Source organism: Apodemus sylvaticus, chromosome 3 (genome assembly GCF_947179515.1).
Source record: "Apodemus sylvaticus chromosome 3, mApoSyl1.1, whole genome shotgun sequence".
Lineage (NCBI taxonomy): Eukaryota > Metazoa > Chordata > Mammalia > Rodentia > Muridae > Apodemus > Apodemus sylvaticus.
In genome coordinates this window covers 154,496,805-154,513,918 of record NC_067474.1, presented here as the reverse complement: position 1 = coordinate 154,513,918, position 17,114 = coordinate 154,496,805, and the positions used below count along the sequence as shown (strand labels likewise).

Below are 17,114 nucleotides of genomic sequence, written 5' to 3'. Positions count from 1 at the left end.
ACTGAACTTGGGTCCTCTTCAAGAGTAGGAAGTATTTTTAATTGCTGAGCCATCTCTACAGCTCCAAGGGGCCTTTCTAATCGAAGCGGAGGGGATACATTTGCCTGTATTTGGATGGGAGGCCTTTGGAAGGCATGCTGGGACATTTCGCCTCTGGAGCAGTAGCTAGCTGGGAAGTGATCACTGAGGCTGGGGCATGCCAGCAGCCTTGGACACTGGAGCCAGCATCCAGGAAGAAGGAAAGGCTGCTTCTCAGACTCTCGGGAGGCCTGAATCTGGCTGGTGGCAAAAAACAAAAACAAAAACAAAAACAAACAAACTAAAACCCTGTGTAGTTGCTGGAGGGGCAAAGTCCAGAACAGGAAGACCAATGGAAGAGAAGCCCAGGACTGGCCAGAGGATTGAGGAGCGGGAGGGAGAACAGAAATAGCGTTGACAGACAGGAGCATCTTCGTGTAGTGAACTTTGGACCATGGATGCTAGTCTGAGACAGCCCCCTCGCCCCAAATTTGAGCAGGCTGCATCCACAGAAAGTGAAGAACTCTCCTCTGCTAAGACCTATTTCCGGAAGATTCTAGGCTGAACTGATTGGACCCTCAGGGAGTCGGGACGCAGTGTGTGCCGGAGGGAAGCTGTAAGGAATGAACAGATACAGAGAGCCACCAGGAGGCCCCGAGGGAGGTGAGTCTGAAGTGATGGCGCCGTCCAAAATACGCCAGGACCCCAGCCCCGGTCCTCGCTCGTGGTCTACCTTGAATGTCTGATGGGTGCTAGGAGAGCCGATGGCCCCAGAGCCTCCCTTCTCCCTCTCCTCATTCTGATCTGGAGTAGAGGCTGAGTATTCCTGGGGGACAGTCTGACCACATGATTTGCTGAAGCCCGCTTTTCCCTGCCAGGGCTCTGCACACTGACCGCACGTGCGGCTAGTTTTAGGTGGGGAGATGGTTGGGCTCACTTGGGGTGTCTTCAGTGGGCACTGAGGTCCTTCCCCAGGGGACAGCAAGGCACATATAGCCCCCATTCCCACCCGCTTCTTGTAGGGGAAGGACTTGGGGGTACAGGAAGGACCCGGAGACCACAGGGGAGGAGGAGGAGGAAAGGTCAGGACCCCTGGCAGTCAGGGCACCATGTGCCACCACTTGAAGGCGAAGGGCTTCCTGCGGACGTTGGTGCCACAGTGAACCTCGCCCAGGAACTTGTGGTAGGCGGAGATGTCATCGATGAAAGTGCAGGCCAGGCCCAGGGGCTCCAGCAGGCCTCGAACATGTGTCTCCAGACAGCACTCCGTCTCGACCTGGGGCCCAAAAGGCTTGGGGATGCCCAGGTCTTTGTCCAGCACGATCATGTTCACCTGGGAAGGGAGCAAGTGCTTAGGGAGCAGACAGTGTGCCTGTGGGTGTCCAGGCCCTCGGACCCCTGGTGCAGTCCTACGTAGGACGTGTTCTCAGGGATCCTCCTTTAGACGTGGGGAAACCCAGGCACAGATTTTGCGCTAAGCCTGGTTTGTGCTGTGATCTTTTTGCAAAGCACTCTCCTATCTGTCATGGGCAGGGTGGGGGTGGGGTGGGTGGGAGGGGGTGGGTGGGGGATGGGGACACCTAGTCAGATCGCAAGGCTAAGCATGCCACCCGGTAGCAGGGAAATGGAGGATCTCAGAGAGGGCTAGAGCCAGAGGTGAGGTCGCACAGCAACTCAGCTGGGCCCTTCTGGCGCTGGTTGCACCCTCTGGGGGTGGCATGAGAGGCTGGGGCTGGCATATCTGTCTCACCATGTTAGGGAAGAAGGCCCTGGCCTGCCGGTCTTCATCCATCTTGAAAAGAGCGGGCAGGTCAATGATGTCCTTCTCAGTCAGCGCCAGCTCCTTCTTAAGGATGTCACGGTTCCAGTCCAGACAGCGCTGGCGGAGGGTGAAAGGGGAAGCGTTGGGGTCAGGGGACACATACTTGCTTAGCTGCTATCCCTGTCACCTCTCCAGCATCTCGCCACCAGGGATAAGGGGGGGGGGGGGATCCATTTTTTTTTTGAGACAGAGTCTCTTTTTGTAGCCCTGGCTGTGCTGTAACTCTGTATATAGACCAGGCTGGCCTTGAACTCACAGAGATCCCAAGATACTAGGCCTAAAGGCATGCGCCACTATGTCTGGCTGAATGGACCGTTTTCCAAAAACCGACTTGAGGCACAGCTACAAACGAACAGGAAACTCTAGACTCCTGCTAATGCTTGCTGGTCTAGCTACACCCCAAGCTGTTAGCCTAGCCACCCCTCCCAAGTTAAACTTCATAGTAGAAAATTGCTAGCAGCTGAGCTTGTCTATGACCAGCAGATGTGACAGTCATGTTCCTGACAGCTGTAAAAACAGGGCGTAAAACAGACTGAACTCAGCGCAGTCCTCGCTGAAACCCAGCCAACCCTGAAGGATTCTGCTGCCCTGTTTACTCAGCTAAAGAGGAAAGCCGGGAGGGGCGGGCCTTAGCGCCTAAACTCTCCTCTGCTGTCAGTCACTGCACCTGCCATCTGGGTTTTGCAAAGCTGTAAGATAAACTGCCTGGCTTCTGATACTCTGCCTCTCTAGAGCTCTTACTGCAGTGTGTGTGTACACATGCGCTCCTGTCTTTGTTTCTTACAGGGATCATATCATGGAGGGATAGTCAGAGGTCAGCCCTGATGTGGCGTTGGCTCAGCTCCAGCAGGTCCTGCTTCAGAGAGTGGCTGGGTTGTACCAACTTCTCTGAGCTTCAGGTGAGAGCTAACTGGGGGTCCCTTGCCACCTCCCCCCATCTCAGTAAGAGGGCAAACTGGTACTGGAAAACTCCCCGACCACGGTCATCAGTTCAGGTTGACCCCAAGGCAGAGTAAGATGAAGGGTTCTGTTCAAATGCCGCAGGCCATCTAAGAGCTCTGTTGTTTTTGTCTTTTTTTTTTTTTTTTTTTGAGGATGCTGGGCAGGTGTGTATGTGAGGCTTTGAACCTCCGCAGCCATGAGGGTGCCCGTGCACACTGACCAACAGAGCTAGCACAGCTGGAGCCCTGATCAGCCTGTGCCTGAAGTCCACACAACCACAGGACTTTGAATGAACTCCGCCCAACCCTGACCAAGACCTCATGTTGAGACTCCTGCCCCTTCCCTCACTTCCGTCGCCTGACTCAGTTGCCGACTGTGACCCACAACCTGATAGCAAGGTCAGGGCAGATTCTAAAGATAAAGCCCGCCCTGTCTAGACAAACAACTCTGGGAGAGAAAAACTTCAGGTTTGCAAGAAACCCGAATTAAGTTGAACTTAACCACCCCTCCTCCACCTCCTATGTAAACCCCAAGTATCCCTGCCCACATCCCGCAGATGCCCCTTTTTTGCCATGTCTGCCCTCACTGTTTTAAGTAAACAGTCCAGTCTGTGGAGGCTGGCCTCCGGTCTGTTTTCTGCCTCTTGACTCTTCAAACTGACTTAGAAATCCAACACCCTGCACTCTCAGGAGTCAAGTGGGCCATTTATTATCAATCGTCTCTGCTTGATTTTTTCTCTCTCTTCTCTTTTCTTTTCTTTTTTTGAGACAGGGTTTCTCTGTGTAGCTCTGGCTGTCCCGTAGACCAGGCTAGCTTCAAACTGACAGATCCACCTGCCCCTGGCATAACCTAGGTCATCGTGAAGATGGAATCCAAGGCTTTCTGTGAAGGCAGGAGCTCTACCAATGGAGTGCCTTCTCCTGGGCGCTGGGTTTAATGCCTGTGCTACTTTTAAGACTCAAAGCAGAATGCCACGCCCACATGCAGCCCTTCAGGAATTGTCAGCTGCAAAAGCTTCAAAGTGAGGGGTTGGTTCAGACCACCACTGTCCGGGCAGCAAGTCTCTAGCTTTGGCGTTGCTTTAAGGGGAGGTCTGCTCCTAGCACTTGTCTTATAGAACTCTGGGCCTGTGAGTACAACTGCTTTCCAGTCTCCTGTGTGGGTTGGCAGCTCCTGGAGCCCGCTGCCCCTCTTGGCGCAGAAACACAGCAAGCAGATCCAGCAGGTGCTTGCTGAGGTCTCTCTGGGCCAGAAACCCCAAGCCCCTGACCTTTTCCCATAGAACCAGCCTCTGACAAGATGGCACACAGTTTGCTGTCCCTTCCGTGTCATCCCTCCAGACCTCCCGCCCCTGTACCTGGAAATATTGGTTTTCCTGCGTGAGGCTCTCATTGGACAGGATCTTGTTGATGGTAATGCGCTTGTTGCTCATGCCCCCGAGGCCTGTGGGGGTCAGAGGGTGCCGGTCAATCTCAGGTGCCTGCCTGGGTGTGTCCCATCTGAGCTACATGCTGGCAGTGGGGGAGGGGCAGAGGGAGGGGGAGGGAGACGGGCTTGTGTGTGTGTGTGTGTGTGTGTGATCTTCTACCCAGGGAGGTATGCACATCAGCTCCACCATGTCTCCTCGGCCAGGAACGGGGTGTGGGCATCCTGTGCTCTCTGGTAGGAGGGAAGACACCGGGTGCCCCATTTGGCCGTTAGCAGCTGACCAGGGTCAAACACCCTTCCCCTTGGTGGCACTCAGTGCCTGCCCTGGAGAGAGCCTGCCTTTGACTCCAGCTCCATAGCATGGAGGCTTTAGGTCACATTAGTGAGGTCCAAGTGCCTGCAATCCGTTCTTTGGTCGGAAGCCAGGACCATGTATACTCTAGATAAGCAATCTTTTTTTTTTTCAAGACAGGGTTTTTCTGTGTAGCCTTGGATATCCTGGAACTCGCTCTGTAGACCAGGCTGGCCTCGAATTCAGAAATCCGCCTGCCTCTGCCTCCCAAGTGCTGGGATTAAAGGCGTGCACCACCACTTCCTGTCGAACAATCTTTTAAAATGCTTGATGTGGATTAATTTAGCCATCCTCCCCAGACAGTCCTCCCCATGTTCCCATGAGGTAGCTGCTACTGTTGAAGACGCTGAGTCCCAGCGGTCCCCCCCCCACACACACACACAGCAAGTGGCCACACAAGCAGCTCGCCCACAAGGCTGTGAGCCTCCTATATTTGATTAACAATTTATTTTCTTAAAAAAAATTTTTTTGATAGAGTCTCTCTAGTATGGGTTCTCCTTGAACCTGCAACCTCCTGCCTTGCCTCCCAAGTGCTAAGACCATTATATTTTATTTTTGCTTGATCTAGGAATAGCCTTTTAGCAAGGCCCAGACTTGTAGCATCACAGCGCCAAAGAGACCTGGGCTGTGGGACCCCACCCCTGCGCTGCCACCACACCACAGCCCTCCCTGTGACCCTATGGCATGAATGCTTCTAGTCATGGGGTGTGTGGGCAGCATTTGAGGCAAGCTTAAGATAGAAAGGAAGCTTCTAGAAGATCAAGCCTCACACCTGCCAACCCAGAAAAAACTTGCCATCAGGAGGCTAGAACAGGATAGCAATGTTATCTATCTATCTATCTATCTATCTATCTATCTATCTATCTATCTATGTTGTTTTACAAGACAGTGTGTTCTTTTGTGTAACAGCCCTGGCTGTCCTGGAACTTGAGACCAGGTTGGCCTCAAACTCGGGGATCTACCTGCCTCTGCCTCCTGAGTGCTGGGGTTAAAGGCCTAGGCCACCACTACCTGGCTAGGATGGCAGTCTTAAGTGGCTCTGTCCTGGACATGGGCAATACTCCAGTCCCACTCCTTGGACACAGGACAACACTATAAGCATTAACCAGTGACTATGAGCGTCAGGATACTAAACTAAAATCAGGCAGAAAATAATTTAAGGGAAAAAAAAGCCTAACCAGACAGAGACCGTAGTGATCATTAGCAACAATGTAACAATATATTGGAAGGTAAGAGCTGACCATGACGGATACATTGTGTCTGTTTTACCTCAGCTGTGCTTTGGCGCCTCTCAAGATGCTGCCTGGCAGGGTTTCCCCAGCTCATTCACTTTCTCATGATTAATTCAGGTGCAGAACTCATCCCTGGGTCTGCCCCACTTAGGAGGGAGACAGAGCCTCGCTCCAGGCCCTGCAGGGCAGGCACAATGTCGTCACTGAAACCACTTCCCTTCCTGGGCCTCCAGTGTCTGGCACTGTTTCTCTCCTCTCTTTACTGTTCTGGGGGGGATGGGGTGCGACAGAAGGGGGTGTGGCTTGGAAGAGTGCATGACCATCTCAGACGGTCCTGGGTACAGATCACGTGGCAGTCTGGGTCCTTTGGTCCCTCTCTAGGTCTGGTGCCCTACCAAATATCAGTTCTGAAGTTATACTTTGCTCTTCTCCCCTTTGAGACAGGGTTACACGACCTTGAAGTTAGGACCCTTCTGCCTCCATCTAGGAGTGCTAGGATCGCAGACAATCACCACTGGGTTATGCGGTACTGGGAATCGAACCCAGGATTTTGTGCATGCTAGGTAAGCGGTCCACCAACCCTGCATCCCCAACCAGGCGAGATCTTTGGTTTGGCTTTGGTGGCACAGCTGGGTGCTCAGTGACACGGTCCTCTTGAGCTCTGTGGGGCTTTCAGCCAAGAGCTTGTGATCACTCACCCTTGAACATAATGGCCTCCCCGTGGCCTTCTTTCTGCTTTTCCCGGAAGAGCTGGTAGCAGGCGGAGGTGCTGGCCATGAGCAGCCGAAATTCCTGCAAGAGATGCCCCAGTGGGTGGCACGTTGTGTGTGTGTGTGTGGCACGTTGTGTGTGTGTGTGTGGCACGTTGTGTGTGTGTGGGTGGCATGTTGTATGTGTGTGTGTGTGAGACGTTGTGTGGGGGGTGGGGTGGGGAGGGGAGGTAGCCAGGACATCACAGGGACTAGAGCCACGGCTGCCCAGCACTTTGTGCCTTCCGTGCTGAGTGCCACTGGCTTCCTAGGAAGGTCCGTCCATCTTAGGACTGACTGCAGCAACATCATCAGGTCAAAGTACAGGCCCCAAAATGGCTCGGGAGGGTGGCAGGGAAGGGCTTCTCCAAAGGGACAGGCAGTTTGCAGAGAATCTGAGGAAACCGGAGACAGCCAGGCCTTTCGTTTCAAAGAGGACGTTCTGCCCCAGAGCCTTCAGCCCAACCTCATCTCCTGGACTATTGTGACCAATCAGCTATTATGTGGGTGTGACTGCTGAGCCGTGACAAGCTAGTTCAACCTGAGGTGGGCTGTAAGAATTGAATAGGAAGACCTGGCTTGAAAAAAAAAAGGAGTGTGTGTGTGTGTGTGGGGGGGGGCGCTGGAGAGATGGCTCAGTGGTTAAGAGCACTGACTCCTCTTTCAGAGGTTCTGAATTCAATTCCCAGCAACCACATGGTGGCTCACAGCCATCTGTAATGGGGTCCGATGCCCTCTTTTGATGTGTCTGAAGACAGCTACAGTGCACTCACATATATAAAATAAATACATGTTTAAAAAAGAAAAAGAAAAAAAAAGGATATAAAATAATAATTTTCACACAGGGGACAGGAATTAATCCAGGTCGCAGCACTCACTTTGGGGGGAAAAAAAGCCAGGTACTATAGTGTAATCTCATTGGGAATGGAGATTGCGGGAGGTTTGAATAAGAATGTCCCTCACAGGCTCCTATATTTGGATGCTTAGTCACCAGGGAAAGGAACTCTGGTAGGATTAGAAGGATAAAGGGGTGTGGCCTTGGTTGAAGGAAGTGTGTCACTGGGGTGGGGATGGGAGGGATGGGGGGAGGGTTTTGAGGTTTCCAAACTTCTCACCGGGCCCAGGCGCTTGCACAGGCTCTCTCTCTCTCTCTCTCTCTCTCTCTGCCTGCTCACCCAGGATGTCACTCTCAGCCATGCCTCCAGTATATTTATTCATCCCCACCATGATGAGAATGAACTAAACCTAAGAACCTCTAAGCCAGCCCCAAGTAAATGTTTTTTTTGTTTCCTAAAGATTGGCCTTGGTCCTGGTGTCTTTTCTTTGATCTCTTGGATCTGTGGGTTAGAACTGCCTGCCCTGATCACAACATTACAAAACCAACTTCAGCTACTCCCTCCTCACTCAAGACCCCACCCTCTGCGGCCACATCCCCAGCAGCGGTGCCCAGATTCACTCTAGCCTTGGGCCGTCAGCTCACCTTTTTGCCTGGGACGGGGATGAAGGTCATAAACTCATCAACGTGGCCTACAGTCAGCCAGTCGGAGTAGAGTTCCACGGGTGCCTGCACCTGCTGGGCCTGCAGGAAGTCACGTACCACCTTGGTCATCCTCCTGCCTCCAGACCTAGGGCAGGGTTGAAGAAGAGGAACCTTTTAGCAGATTATTCTTGTGCCTCTGCACCAGAGCACACCCCGCCCAATCCCTGCCCCAGGTCAGCATCTGGAACCCAGGCCAGATCCGGGTAAGGCCATCAAGGGCGCAGGCGGGACCCTGAGCTGCAGACCTGAGACCCTGGCGCCGTGGCATGGGAGCCCTGGGCCAGAAGAGAGGACGGCCCCTGTGGCATCGATGTGGAGGGCTTACAGCTCAGCCTTTGGCCCGAGAGTTTGCCAGCAAGCAGCGGCAGCCAGTTTCCATGCTCAGCAGGGGACTGAGTGTCTGAGACTTCCATCATCTTGAAGGCGGGACAAGAGCTTGCTTGTCACTCCACTGAGGCACAGGAAGTAGCTACTGAGTGCATGTGACTACTGGGTTGGGGGAGGGCGGGCTAATGGTCTTTGCCCACGTGCCACAGATAAAAGAACATTCCATGTGGGTTAGAGGGACTTGATCCTCAAATTGTGGGTGACCTCAGGCTCCAGGCAACTCTTGTGAACTGGGGACCCAGGCTGCTCACTCTCGCAGCAATGTTTGGATTAAAGCAGACTCAGCGTTTTTCATTGGCTGGGCTGAGAGTAGGGTTATTGTGGGCAAAGGATCCGGGGCCGCACGCCTGTGAGACAGGCCTGGTTTCATCTTTTTAATTGACAGGCAGCCCCCCCTCCCCCCGCCAGTGTACCTTCACTAGAGTCCCACAACCCTCCCCCACCCGGCTTACATCTCACTATGCCTTTCTACACATCATCTCCCATTTGCGGAAGAGGATTATTGGGTTATATAGACTTTATAAGACTGGGTATACAGACTTTACTTTATACCAAGATGTAAAAGCTATCTTGGCTTTCTTTCTTTCCTTCTTTCTTTCTTTCCTTCCTTCTTTCGAGTTATTTATTGTTTTTTTTTATTGTTATATCTAAGTACACTGTAGCTGTCTTCAGACACACCAGAAGAGGGTGTCAGATCTAATTACGGATGGTTGTGAGTCACCATGTGGTTGCTGGGATTTGAACTCAGGACCTTTGGAAGAGCTGTCAGTGTGCTCTTAACCGCTGAGCCATCTCTCCAGCCCCTATCTTGGCTTTCTTTCCATGGTTGACTATAGATTTACAGACCATTGTGGATAGATTCACTCTAGTTACATAGACCCCCCCAAGAGACATAGGCCCGCCCCCAGCCCCCTCATATACCCTGGGTTATCTTACAGTGGGAAACTGCTCCCGATGAGAATCCGGCCAAGTGGGTATGCCTTGCCGTTCACAGTCACTGGGGGACTGACCTCCAGATTCCCAAAGGAATCGAGGCTGGTGACAGTCTCAAAGAGGGGCTCTCGGGTCACATAACCGAAATCCGGGCCCTGGGGGGGGGGAGAGAGAAAGCACACATCTATCTGGCTTTCGCCCCCTACAGCCAGGAGCCCTCTCCCTCAGCAGCCATTCTCTGGTGACAACCTCCCTGTCACCTGCATTCTGGCACTCTGGAGTCTCAGCCTCAAGGGTGGCTGTGACCTGAGGCTGCTTATTGCTGTCAGGGAGTCTAGTCTGTAAGCAGATCGACAGAGTAAGTGTGAGTATAATGTATGCGCACCCCATCTCTGCCTGGGCCCTGGATCCATAGGTACAGGCACCCGATGTGATATCCAGGTCTGGCCTCTCGGATTCTGTTGATCTTACTAACCATCTCAGGATTTCTCTGAGCCTCAGTTTCCATTTCTGTGAGAGAGGCCTTCAGCTAGGTGGTCGGAGGCAAGGTAGCAAACTGATTGACTCCCTGGGGTTTGCTAGATCTGTCCAGAGAGAGAGAACTGTACACCCCAAGCCATCCTGAATGACTTCAGTCATCTCCCTGGAAAAAGAGCTCAGGGTCACATGACTTGCTCTGGCCAATGAAATCTGAGCGAGATGGACTGTAGTCAGCCAGTGTTCTGAGCTATGTCCCCTCACTCTCTCCTCTTCCCACACTAGGGGAGTGGCCGCTCTCACTGGGCTGTATAGCTGAAGGAAGAGGACTCAGACAGTCAGCCATTAGTTAAGGCTGTGAACAGCAGGAGAGACCGACTGTTGTCAGTCCTACAGTTTGGGACTTGTTTGTCACGGCAGCTTTATATACTGACAGCTGACCGGTACCCTCACCCCTACCCATCCAAAACAACTGCGTTGGTCCATTGGGCCCATAGCCTACTCTTCATCCTTAGTATAGCACTTCAGTAAATGGGAAGATCCCACCTGTCCCTGGATTTTAAGATTATACACACACACACACACACACACACACACACACACACACAAGAAGAGAACTCTGTGTGGCAGGCAGATGTGGCTTAGGCTGCCTTAGCTAAGAGGATCAAGGGACAGGCACGCCGGGCATGGTGCATGGCAGGAGCTTAGCACGGTCTCGCTGGGGCCACGTGTGAGCTGGCCACAGGTGGCAGCCGGGGCTTTACAGCATCACACGGGCGGGCAGGCGGGCACGCACCATAAAGCCGGGCCTGGCCTGGCTTCTAGGAACAATGCAGGCTCGACCTTGGCACCAGGCCAGCCTGGAGGCCAGGGGAAGAGAAAGGACAGGGCTTGGTTCCCATTCCTGTCTCCTGGGGTGTCCCTGGGGTGGTCCATTTGATGGCCCTCTCCCCCAGTGTCAGGGAAAATGGGCAGCCCCCACATGGAGTGCGGCCAAGGGCAGCAGGGTGGCAGAACCAGACCAGGATAGCCACTGATCAGGCACAGGTTTGATGCCTTTGATGGAGTCACCATCCTGGGTGACATTTTCCTGTCTTACAGGTGTGGACCCTGAGGCTCCTGAGAGTTTGGAAGTCTGCCCGAGGTCCCCTTTCCGATATGGGGGGTGCTGTTCAAGACATGTCCCGCCAGGCAGTGGTAGTGCACGCCTTTAATCCCAGCACTTGGGAGGCAGAGGCAGGTGGATTTCTGAGTTCGAGGCCAGCCTGGTCTACAGAGTGAGTTCCAGGACAGCCAGGGCTACACAGAGAAACGTGTTTCGAAAAAAACCAAAAACCAAAAAAAAAAAAAAAAAAAAAAAAAAAAAAGACATGTCCCTCTGCCATCCCAGAGCTGGGCTCACACACTGCTTCCTCCACACCTCCAGAGGGCACATGGGCAGGGTCACCTCTGAATGGCCGGGCAGGCATCTGTAGTAGAGTTTGTCCCTCATGTGACCGTGGGACACGCTGGCTTCCGGCTCAGAGTGAAGGGCAGGGACGTAGAGAGACACATTTCACTCTTCCACACTGCTTGAGGCCACAACTTGGGGTTGATAATGGCCTCCCAGAATGGAGAGGAGTCAAGCGGTCCTAATAAACCCCACATTGCCGAGATTCACATCACAAAGTCCTGGTGAGCAGTGACTTCTGTCACCTTCTGTCTTGCTCTTTGAAACTCACTTAGCTACAAGTCGGATGCCTGGGACATCAGCAGGAGTCAAGGCCTCTGGACCTGGGCTTTGCTCCGCTCCCACGGTTCTCATTTCCCACAAGGCAACTTTCCCAGTTTGGAGAATGGGCCCACTGACCCATCTTGCAGATGAGAAAACAGAGGCCCTGGGTGGGAGACTAGTTATCTTGGTATGCTACGCGCATCTCCCGACTATACTTTCCTCTAAGAGCCCCCACTGTCGTCCCCCCCCCAGGGGCCCTCAGCATCTCACCAGGAGTTGCTTAATAGGAAAGTCCTTCAGGTTTCCATCTCGAGGGGAGTCCAGCACTACCGGGAAGCCTTTGTGGGGTGCCTCAATGTAGCCAAACTCGATCTCATCCTGTGGGAGAGAATAGGGAGAGCTGTCAGCTGCGGCAGCACCCAGGGGTGTCTGGGACATGACAGATAGGGATTTAATCTCAGATCTCAGGAAGCAGAGGCAGGAGGCTAAAGAGTGTGAGGCCAGCCTTGGCTACATAGTGAGACCTTGGTTTAAAAAAAAAAAAAACAACAACTCAAAGCACAAAACGAGGAGCTACGGATGTGACCCAGGTGGTAGACTGCTTGGCTAACGCAAACATGAAGTCCTGGGTTCAAGTCTCAGTACCGCATACACCGAACATGCTGGCACATGCCTGTGGAATCCTTGGCACTTGGGTGAATGACTGCAGAAGGAGCAAAAGGTTAAGGCTATTCCCTCTTACATAGTGAGTTCAAGGCCCAGCCTGGGTGTGTGGGAGACCTTATTACAGAACCAAAGCAAAGCAAACCAAAAAGCACCAACAAACTGGGCATGACAGCATCCGCCTGTAATGTCACCACTCTGAGAGGCCAGAAGCTTGGGAATATACAGCCAGCCTGGGCCACAGAGTGAGAGTCGAGCTCAAAAATTAAAGCCGACGGAGGTCCAGGGAGAGGATTCGGAGCTCCGTGCCAAGGCTGGTGGCCTGAGTTTGGTTCCCTGCACTCACAGGACAGAAGGAGAGAACCAACCGCTCCAAGTTGTCCTCTGACCGCCTCCATGTGTGGGTTGTGGTACGTGTACCACCCCCAATAATCAATATAAGATTTAACACAAAAGTAATACAAGTAAGCCTGGCACAGGAGTGTGTCTCCTTCCCAGCATGCCTCGGGCGCCCAGCTTGCCTCCCAGTGAGCAACTGACAGCAGAGCATCTTTCAGCAGACCCTCTCTGCCCATCGCAAGACGCGCAATCATCTCTTGGAGACACTCACCTTATTTTTGTTGTTGTTGCTATTGTCGTTTTATTTTTCCAAGACAGGGTTTCTCTGTGTAGCCCTGGATGTCCTGGAACTCACTCTGTAGACCAGGCTGGCCTCTAATTTAGAGATTCACCTGCCCCTGCCTCTCGAGTACTGGGAGTAAAGGTATAAGATACCACTGTCCAAATTCATTTGTGTTTTGTTTTGTTTTGTTTTGAGACAGGGTTTCTCTGTGTAGCCCTGGATGTCCTGGAACTCACTCTGTAGACCAGGCTGGCCTCAAACTCAGAAATCTGCCTGCCTCTGCCTCCCAAGTGCTGGGATTACAGGCGTGCGCCACCACCACCCGGTGGGCCTTTTTCTTTATAACTGCCACCAAGTTCTCCCCGTGAGGCTGTCACCATTCCCTGTGGATGCATACAGATGATTTCGGTGTAGCCTGCTGCCGGAAGCCACACTAGCTCTCTCGGGTCTCTGCGCTCTCGAGCAGACAGAGGGATCTGCGCAGGCGCGGGCAGCTGGGTACCAGGGTGTTCACACCACACCCCTTCCGGCCCTGAGCCCCTCACCTGGATCCAGCGGTCACCGCGATTCATGTACTGAAAACAAACTTTGAGTTCGCAGTTGGTCTTCTCCACCAGGTTCTTCACCTCTTTCAGGAACAGGTAATTGTCCTTCATGCTGGGGGAGGGGCGCATCGGGAAAGAGGCCAGGAGGAGGCGAGTGTCACCCGTTTTGGGTGGCCACAGATGCTAGCACTCTAGACTGAGGTGTGGTGACGAGGCCTGATCTATATCCACAGCTACTTTGTAAAGGTCACTTGGACCACGGGCCACATAACCCCACCCTCATGCAATTATGTCAAGGTCACAGATAAATAAGACAAGGAAGGAACCCCTCACCCCACATGCCTAAAGCCCTACCTCTCTGACTCCCCAAATTTTATAAAGAATTGTGCCTGGGATATGGGGGACCTGGCGTGAAGGGTAGGAGTGGACAGAGGGTTCCCTTCTGATGTTGTCATGCACACATGTGCAGGTATGTCTTGCCCTTCCTGTTCATCATCTTGCAGTGTTAACCAAGCACATAGTAGATGCTCAATAAAATTTGGTTGAATGAGTGAGCAAAAAGAGCTGGGTACCACTGCCCAGCGGGAAGCTTGCCTCACACAGTGGAGGGCCAAGGGAAGAGGCTGGAGAAGCATGGCTTTTGCAGCATACAGCCTGAGCCGGGATAACTGCATCCAAGGCAGAGACATCATCTCAGTCCCCACAGCAAGGCTGGGGTATGTGCATTTCAGAGAAACTGAGGCACGGAGAGGCCACCCGAACCACTGAAGGTCACATAGCTGCTAAGTGATAGAGACGGGAGCTGAATTTAGGTGAGTCTGACCCTGAAGCCCAGCTCTTGGCCTCCCTGCCGCCCTGCCTGGGCGGGGTACGCCTCACCCTTACCAGCACACGAACACTGACACGGGCGGCAGGATGTTAGGGGTCATAATCCAGGGCGCAATCCGGAACGTCACCGTGTCTGTGAAGATGGGCGTCAACGGGATGCCCTGGGTGTGGGAGAGAAGAGGGACACCGCGGAGTCACACTGGGTGCATGCGTGAGGTCCCCGTCTCCCTCTTAGAGCGGGACATTTACTGAGCACGTGCTGTGTGCTGTGTGCCGTGCCAAGTATTGTCTTTGTGTGCACGCGTGGGTTTGTGCTTGTGGGTGTTCATGTAGATGTGTGTGCGCAAGTGCCCGTGACGGCCCGAAGGGGGCTTCGGGTCCCCTGGGACTGGAGTCCCATGCAGATGTGAGGTGCCTGTCAGGTTGGTGCTGGGGAATGAACTCTGCTTTTTTGGAAGAGCATCAAGTACTCTTAACCGCCATCTTCCCGGCTCCGTACACCACGTCTCGTCTTTCTGCATGCACCAATTCATCCCCAGGGGATAGATGGCACTGTCCTTCCTTTTCAGATAGGGAAACTAAGTCACGGAAAGGTAGGGTCACATGGCTAGGCTTCATTAGTTCCCATTCTCACTCATACTTGCCCCGTCAAAGTTCCCAGGTCTGAGCCGGGGACATACACGGCCGCGCACAGGAGGCCTGGGGCTCTCCTCTCACCTCCGCCATATACTCCAGCAGACTGACGTGGATGGAAACCAGGCCTGAGAAACTCTCGTCGGGGAAACGGAGGCCTTCCACGAAGAACAGCAACTCCGCAGAGCCGCCGGTGTACTTGACCACGTGGTAGAGCTTCCGCCGGCCCAGGATGTGGATGTAGCGCTGGCCGAAGAACGGGTCTGTCAGGGGTGGGGGAGAGGAGGGCAGTGGACCCACATTAGGACCCTCTCCATCAGGAGGTCAGGGAGCTCTCTGATGGGGGAGAAGGGACAGGGTGACTTGTCCTTTAGACACAGAGACAAGAGCACAAACGGAAAACACCACAGGCTGCTGCTGCAGACAGGTCAACGCTGTGGTCTCGGCACGTGGCCTGCTGGCTTCCTCGTCTGGAAAATGAGCTGCTTTGGGAAAGGCATGTAGGAACAGAGAGCTGAGGGGAACGGGATGGCTAGCACAGCATGAGGAGAGGCTATTCCCATTTTACAGAGGAGGAAACAGGCCCAGAAAGCAGAAACGGCTGGGCGGGGCCTCCACGTCCAATTCCAGATGCCAAGTTCCTGTTCTCCTCTTATGACTATAACATGATTATGCCACTTGTTTGAGACAGTCTTCTCTGCATTGAGGAAGCCATGCTACGTGGCTCTCTGGTGGGAAGAAAGGTGTTCACTCCCGCCCTGTTCACTCAAACCTCCAGCTCTTTATAGCGCTGGTCCCTCTGCCTGGAGGACTCGTGTTCTTAATCCTCTCACGGAGTCCTTGGTACATTCCCAGAGAGTAAGCCGGGGGTCTGTGTGGCCCTTGCCCACGGCAGCCTGTGCAGATGTTTGTGAGAGACCACCCTGCCCGGCCATCCGCCTGTCTGGTACATCGTGTTTAACACATGTCTATTGAATGATGTCATGACTCCCATCAGCCCCTGCGGGAGAGGCCCCACAGGGGATTTCAGGGCTGGTCCCACCAATTGAATTATTTTGGCCAGCATTGAGCAAAGATCTCTGTGTCTACGGCTGTTATTCGGCCCATGATAAAGATGGCAGATGTGGGAAGGATTTAACAGCGGTGTCAGGGTGGAGATCTTATCTGTTACTTAGGGTGGGGAAGGGCAGGGGAGACTTGTGAGCAGAGGGAAGTGGCTTTGAGACAGCCTCGTGGGGCAGCAGGGTGCCTGCAAGAATGTGGAAGGAGGGAGAAAGTACTTGCGTTGGCGAAGGCCTGGAGCTAGGGCCCTACAGAGTTCCTGAAACAACTTCTTTACACCCCGACAATCTGGAAGGGCAGATCAGGTTCAGCTTAGTACGTTTAGCAAGGATGACATCAGTGAATGACCAGCTAAGTTCTAAGAGTTAGAATGGGGAACAGGCCCATTCCCAGGATACAGGGCTTAAAATCCGCCAAGACGGATGCCGCCCAAAAACACAGGCTTGCGATAGCACCTCCTTTAGGACAGTGTGCTCACCTGGGGCCTGATTCTGAGGGACACATGAACAGGTGACCCGATTCACTACCCGAGTCAGAGGGAATTCAGGTCACACATTATTTGTAAGTTACAAACCTGGGAGTCACATTCACTTCTCATACAGCTCACTCAACTGCTAACTGGGGGACAGCAGTCCCTGGGTCACAGGGTCACCACAGACGCCACAGTATCTAAGGCTTCAGTAACCTTGGGAACACGGGTAGCCATGGGTAACACAGCTGGGACCTGAGGGGATTGGGAGGGAGGAGAATCTGGGTGTGGTGACGTTGGCCCTTGCCACATTATCACTGGGGACTCAGCGCTCTGCCATCCAATGTCTTCCAGATGGAAGAAGGCTCAGGAGTAGCGTTTCCGCCTCCCAGGGGCAGGGCTGAGCATTGAGATGCCAAGTACCCTACCACAGGCCGGCACAGAAAGTGATATCTTCTCACCCCAAATTCCAGCAGGTGCCCCAGGGCCCTGTCTGTGTTCAGATCCAGATGGATGTGTATCTATGGTGACTCCTCCCTAACTACAACATCCGCCATGACACACCATGACACAGGCTGCACCTCAGCTGTGTTCACGGAAGTGACATCAGACATCAAAACCACCCTGATCTCGCAGAGGCTGGAGTCATCAAGTTTCCCTAAGCACTCACAGGGCCTGGGCTGAGGATCCATAGTGGA

General features: G+C 53.3%; 1 protein-coding gene and 1 long non-coding RNA gene across 3 annotated transcripts in view; one reads left to right on the top strand and one right to left on the bottom strand.

The window, feature by feature from the left end:
* Positions 1 to 582: 582 nt before the first annotated feature.
* LOC127681549 (uncharacterized) lies at positions 583 to 3,506 on the top strand. 2 transcript variants are annotated; one of them, XR_007977131.1, is made up of 3 exons: positions 583 to 681; positions 2,627 to 2,739; positions 2,947 to 3,506. It is a non-coding gene; the product is annotated as an uncharacterized LOC127681549 (long non-coding RNA). The 2 variants fall into 2 exon arrangements; XR_007977130.1 differs by having other exon boundaries at positions 2,935 to 3,506.
* Positions 675 to 17,114, bottom strand: part of Padi2 (peptidyl arginine deiminase 2) — a 41,474-nt gene continuing 25,034 nt past the window's right edge. Inside the window, exons 7-16 of the mRNA XM_052177912.1 lie at positions 14,970 to 15,148; positions 14,310 to 14,413; positions 13,425 to 13,536; positions 11,865 to 11,972; positions 9,407 to 9,558; positions 8,024 to 8,168; positions 6,493 to 6,586; positions 4,140 to 4,225; positions 1,769 to 1,897; positions 675 to 1,351 (exon numbers count right to left, since the gene is read on the bottom strand). Coding sequence (XP_052033872.1) covers positions 1,118 to 1,351; positions 1,769 to 1,897; positions 4,140 to 4,225; positions 6,493 to 6,586; positions 8,024 to 8,168; positions 9,407 to 9,558; positions 11,865 to 11,972; positions 13,425 to 13,536; positions 14,310 to 14,413; positions 14,970 to 15,148 — 1,343 coding nt within the window. The 3' untranslated portion in view covers positions 675 to 1,117. The remainder of the gene's footprint in view (positions 1,352 to 1,768; positions 1,898 to 4,139; positions 4,226 to 6,492; positions 6,587 to 8,023; positions 8,169 to 9,406; positions 9,559 to 11,864; positions 11,973 to 13,424; positions 13,537 to 14,309; positions 14,414 to 14,969; positions 15,149 to 17,114) is intronic.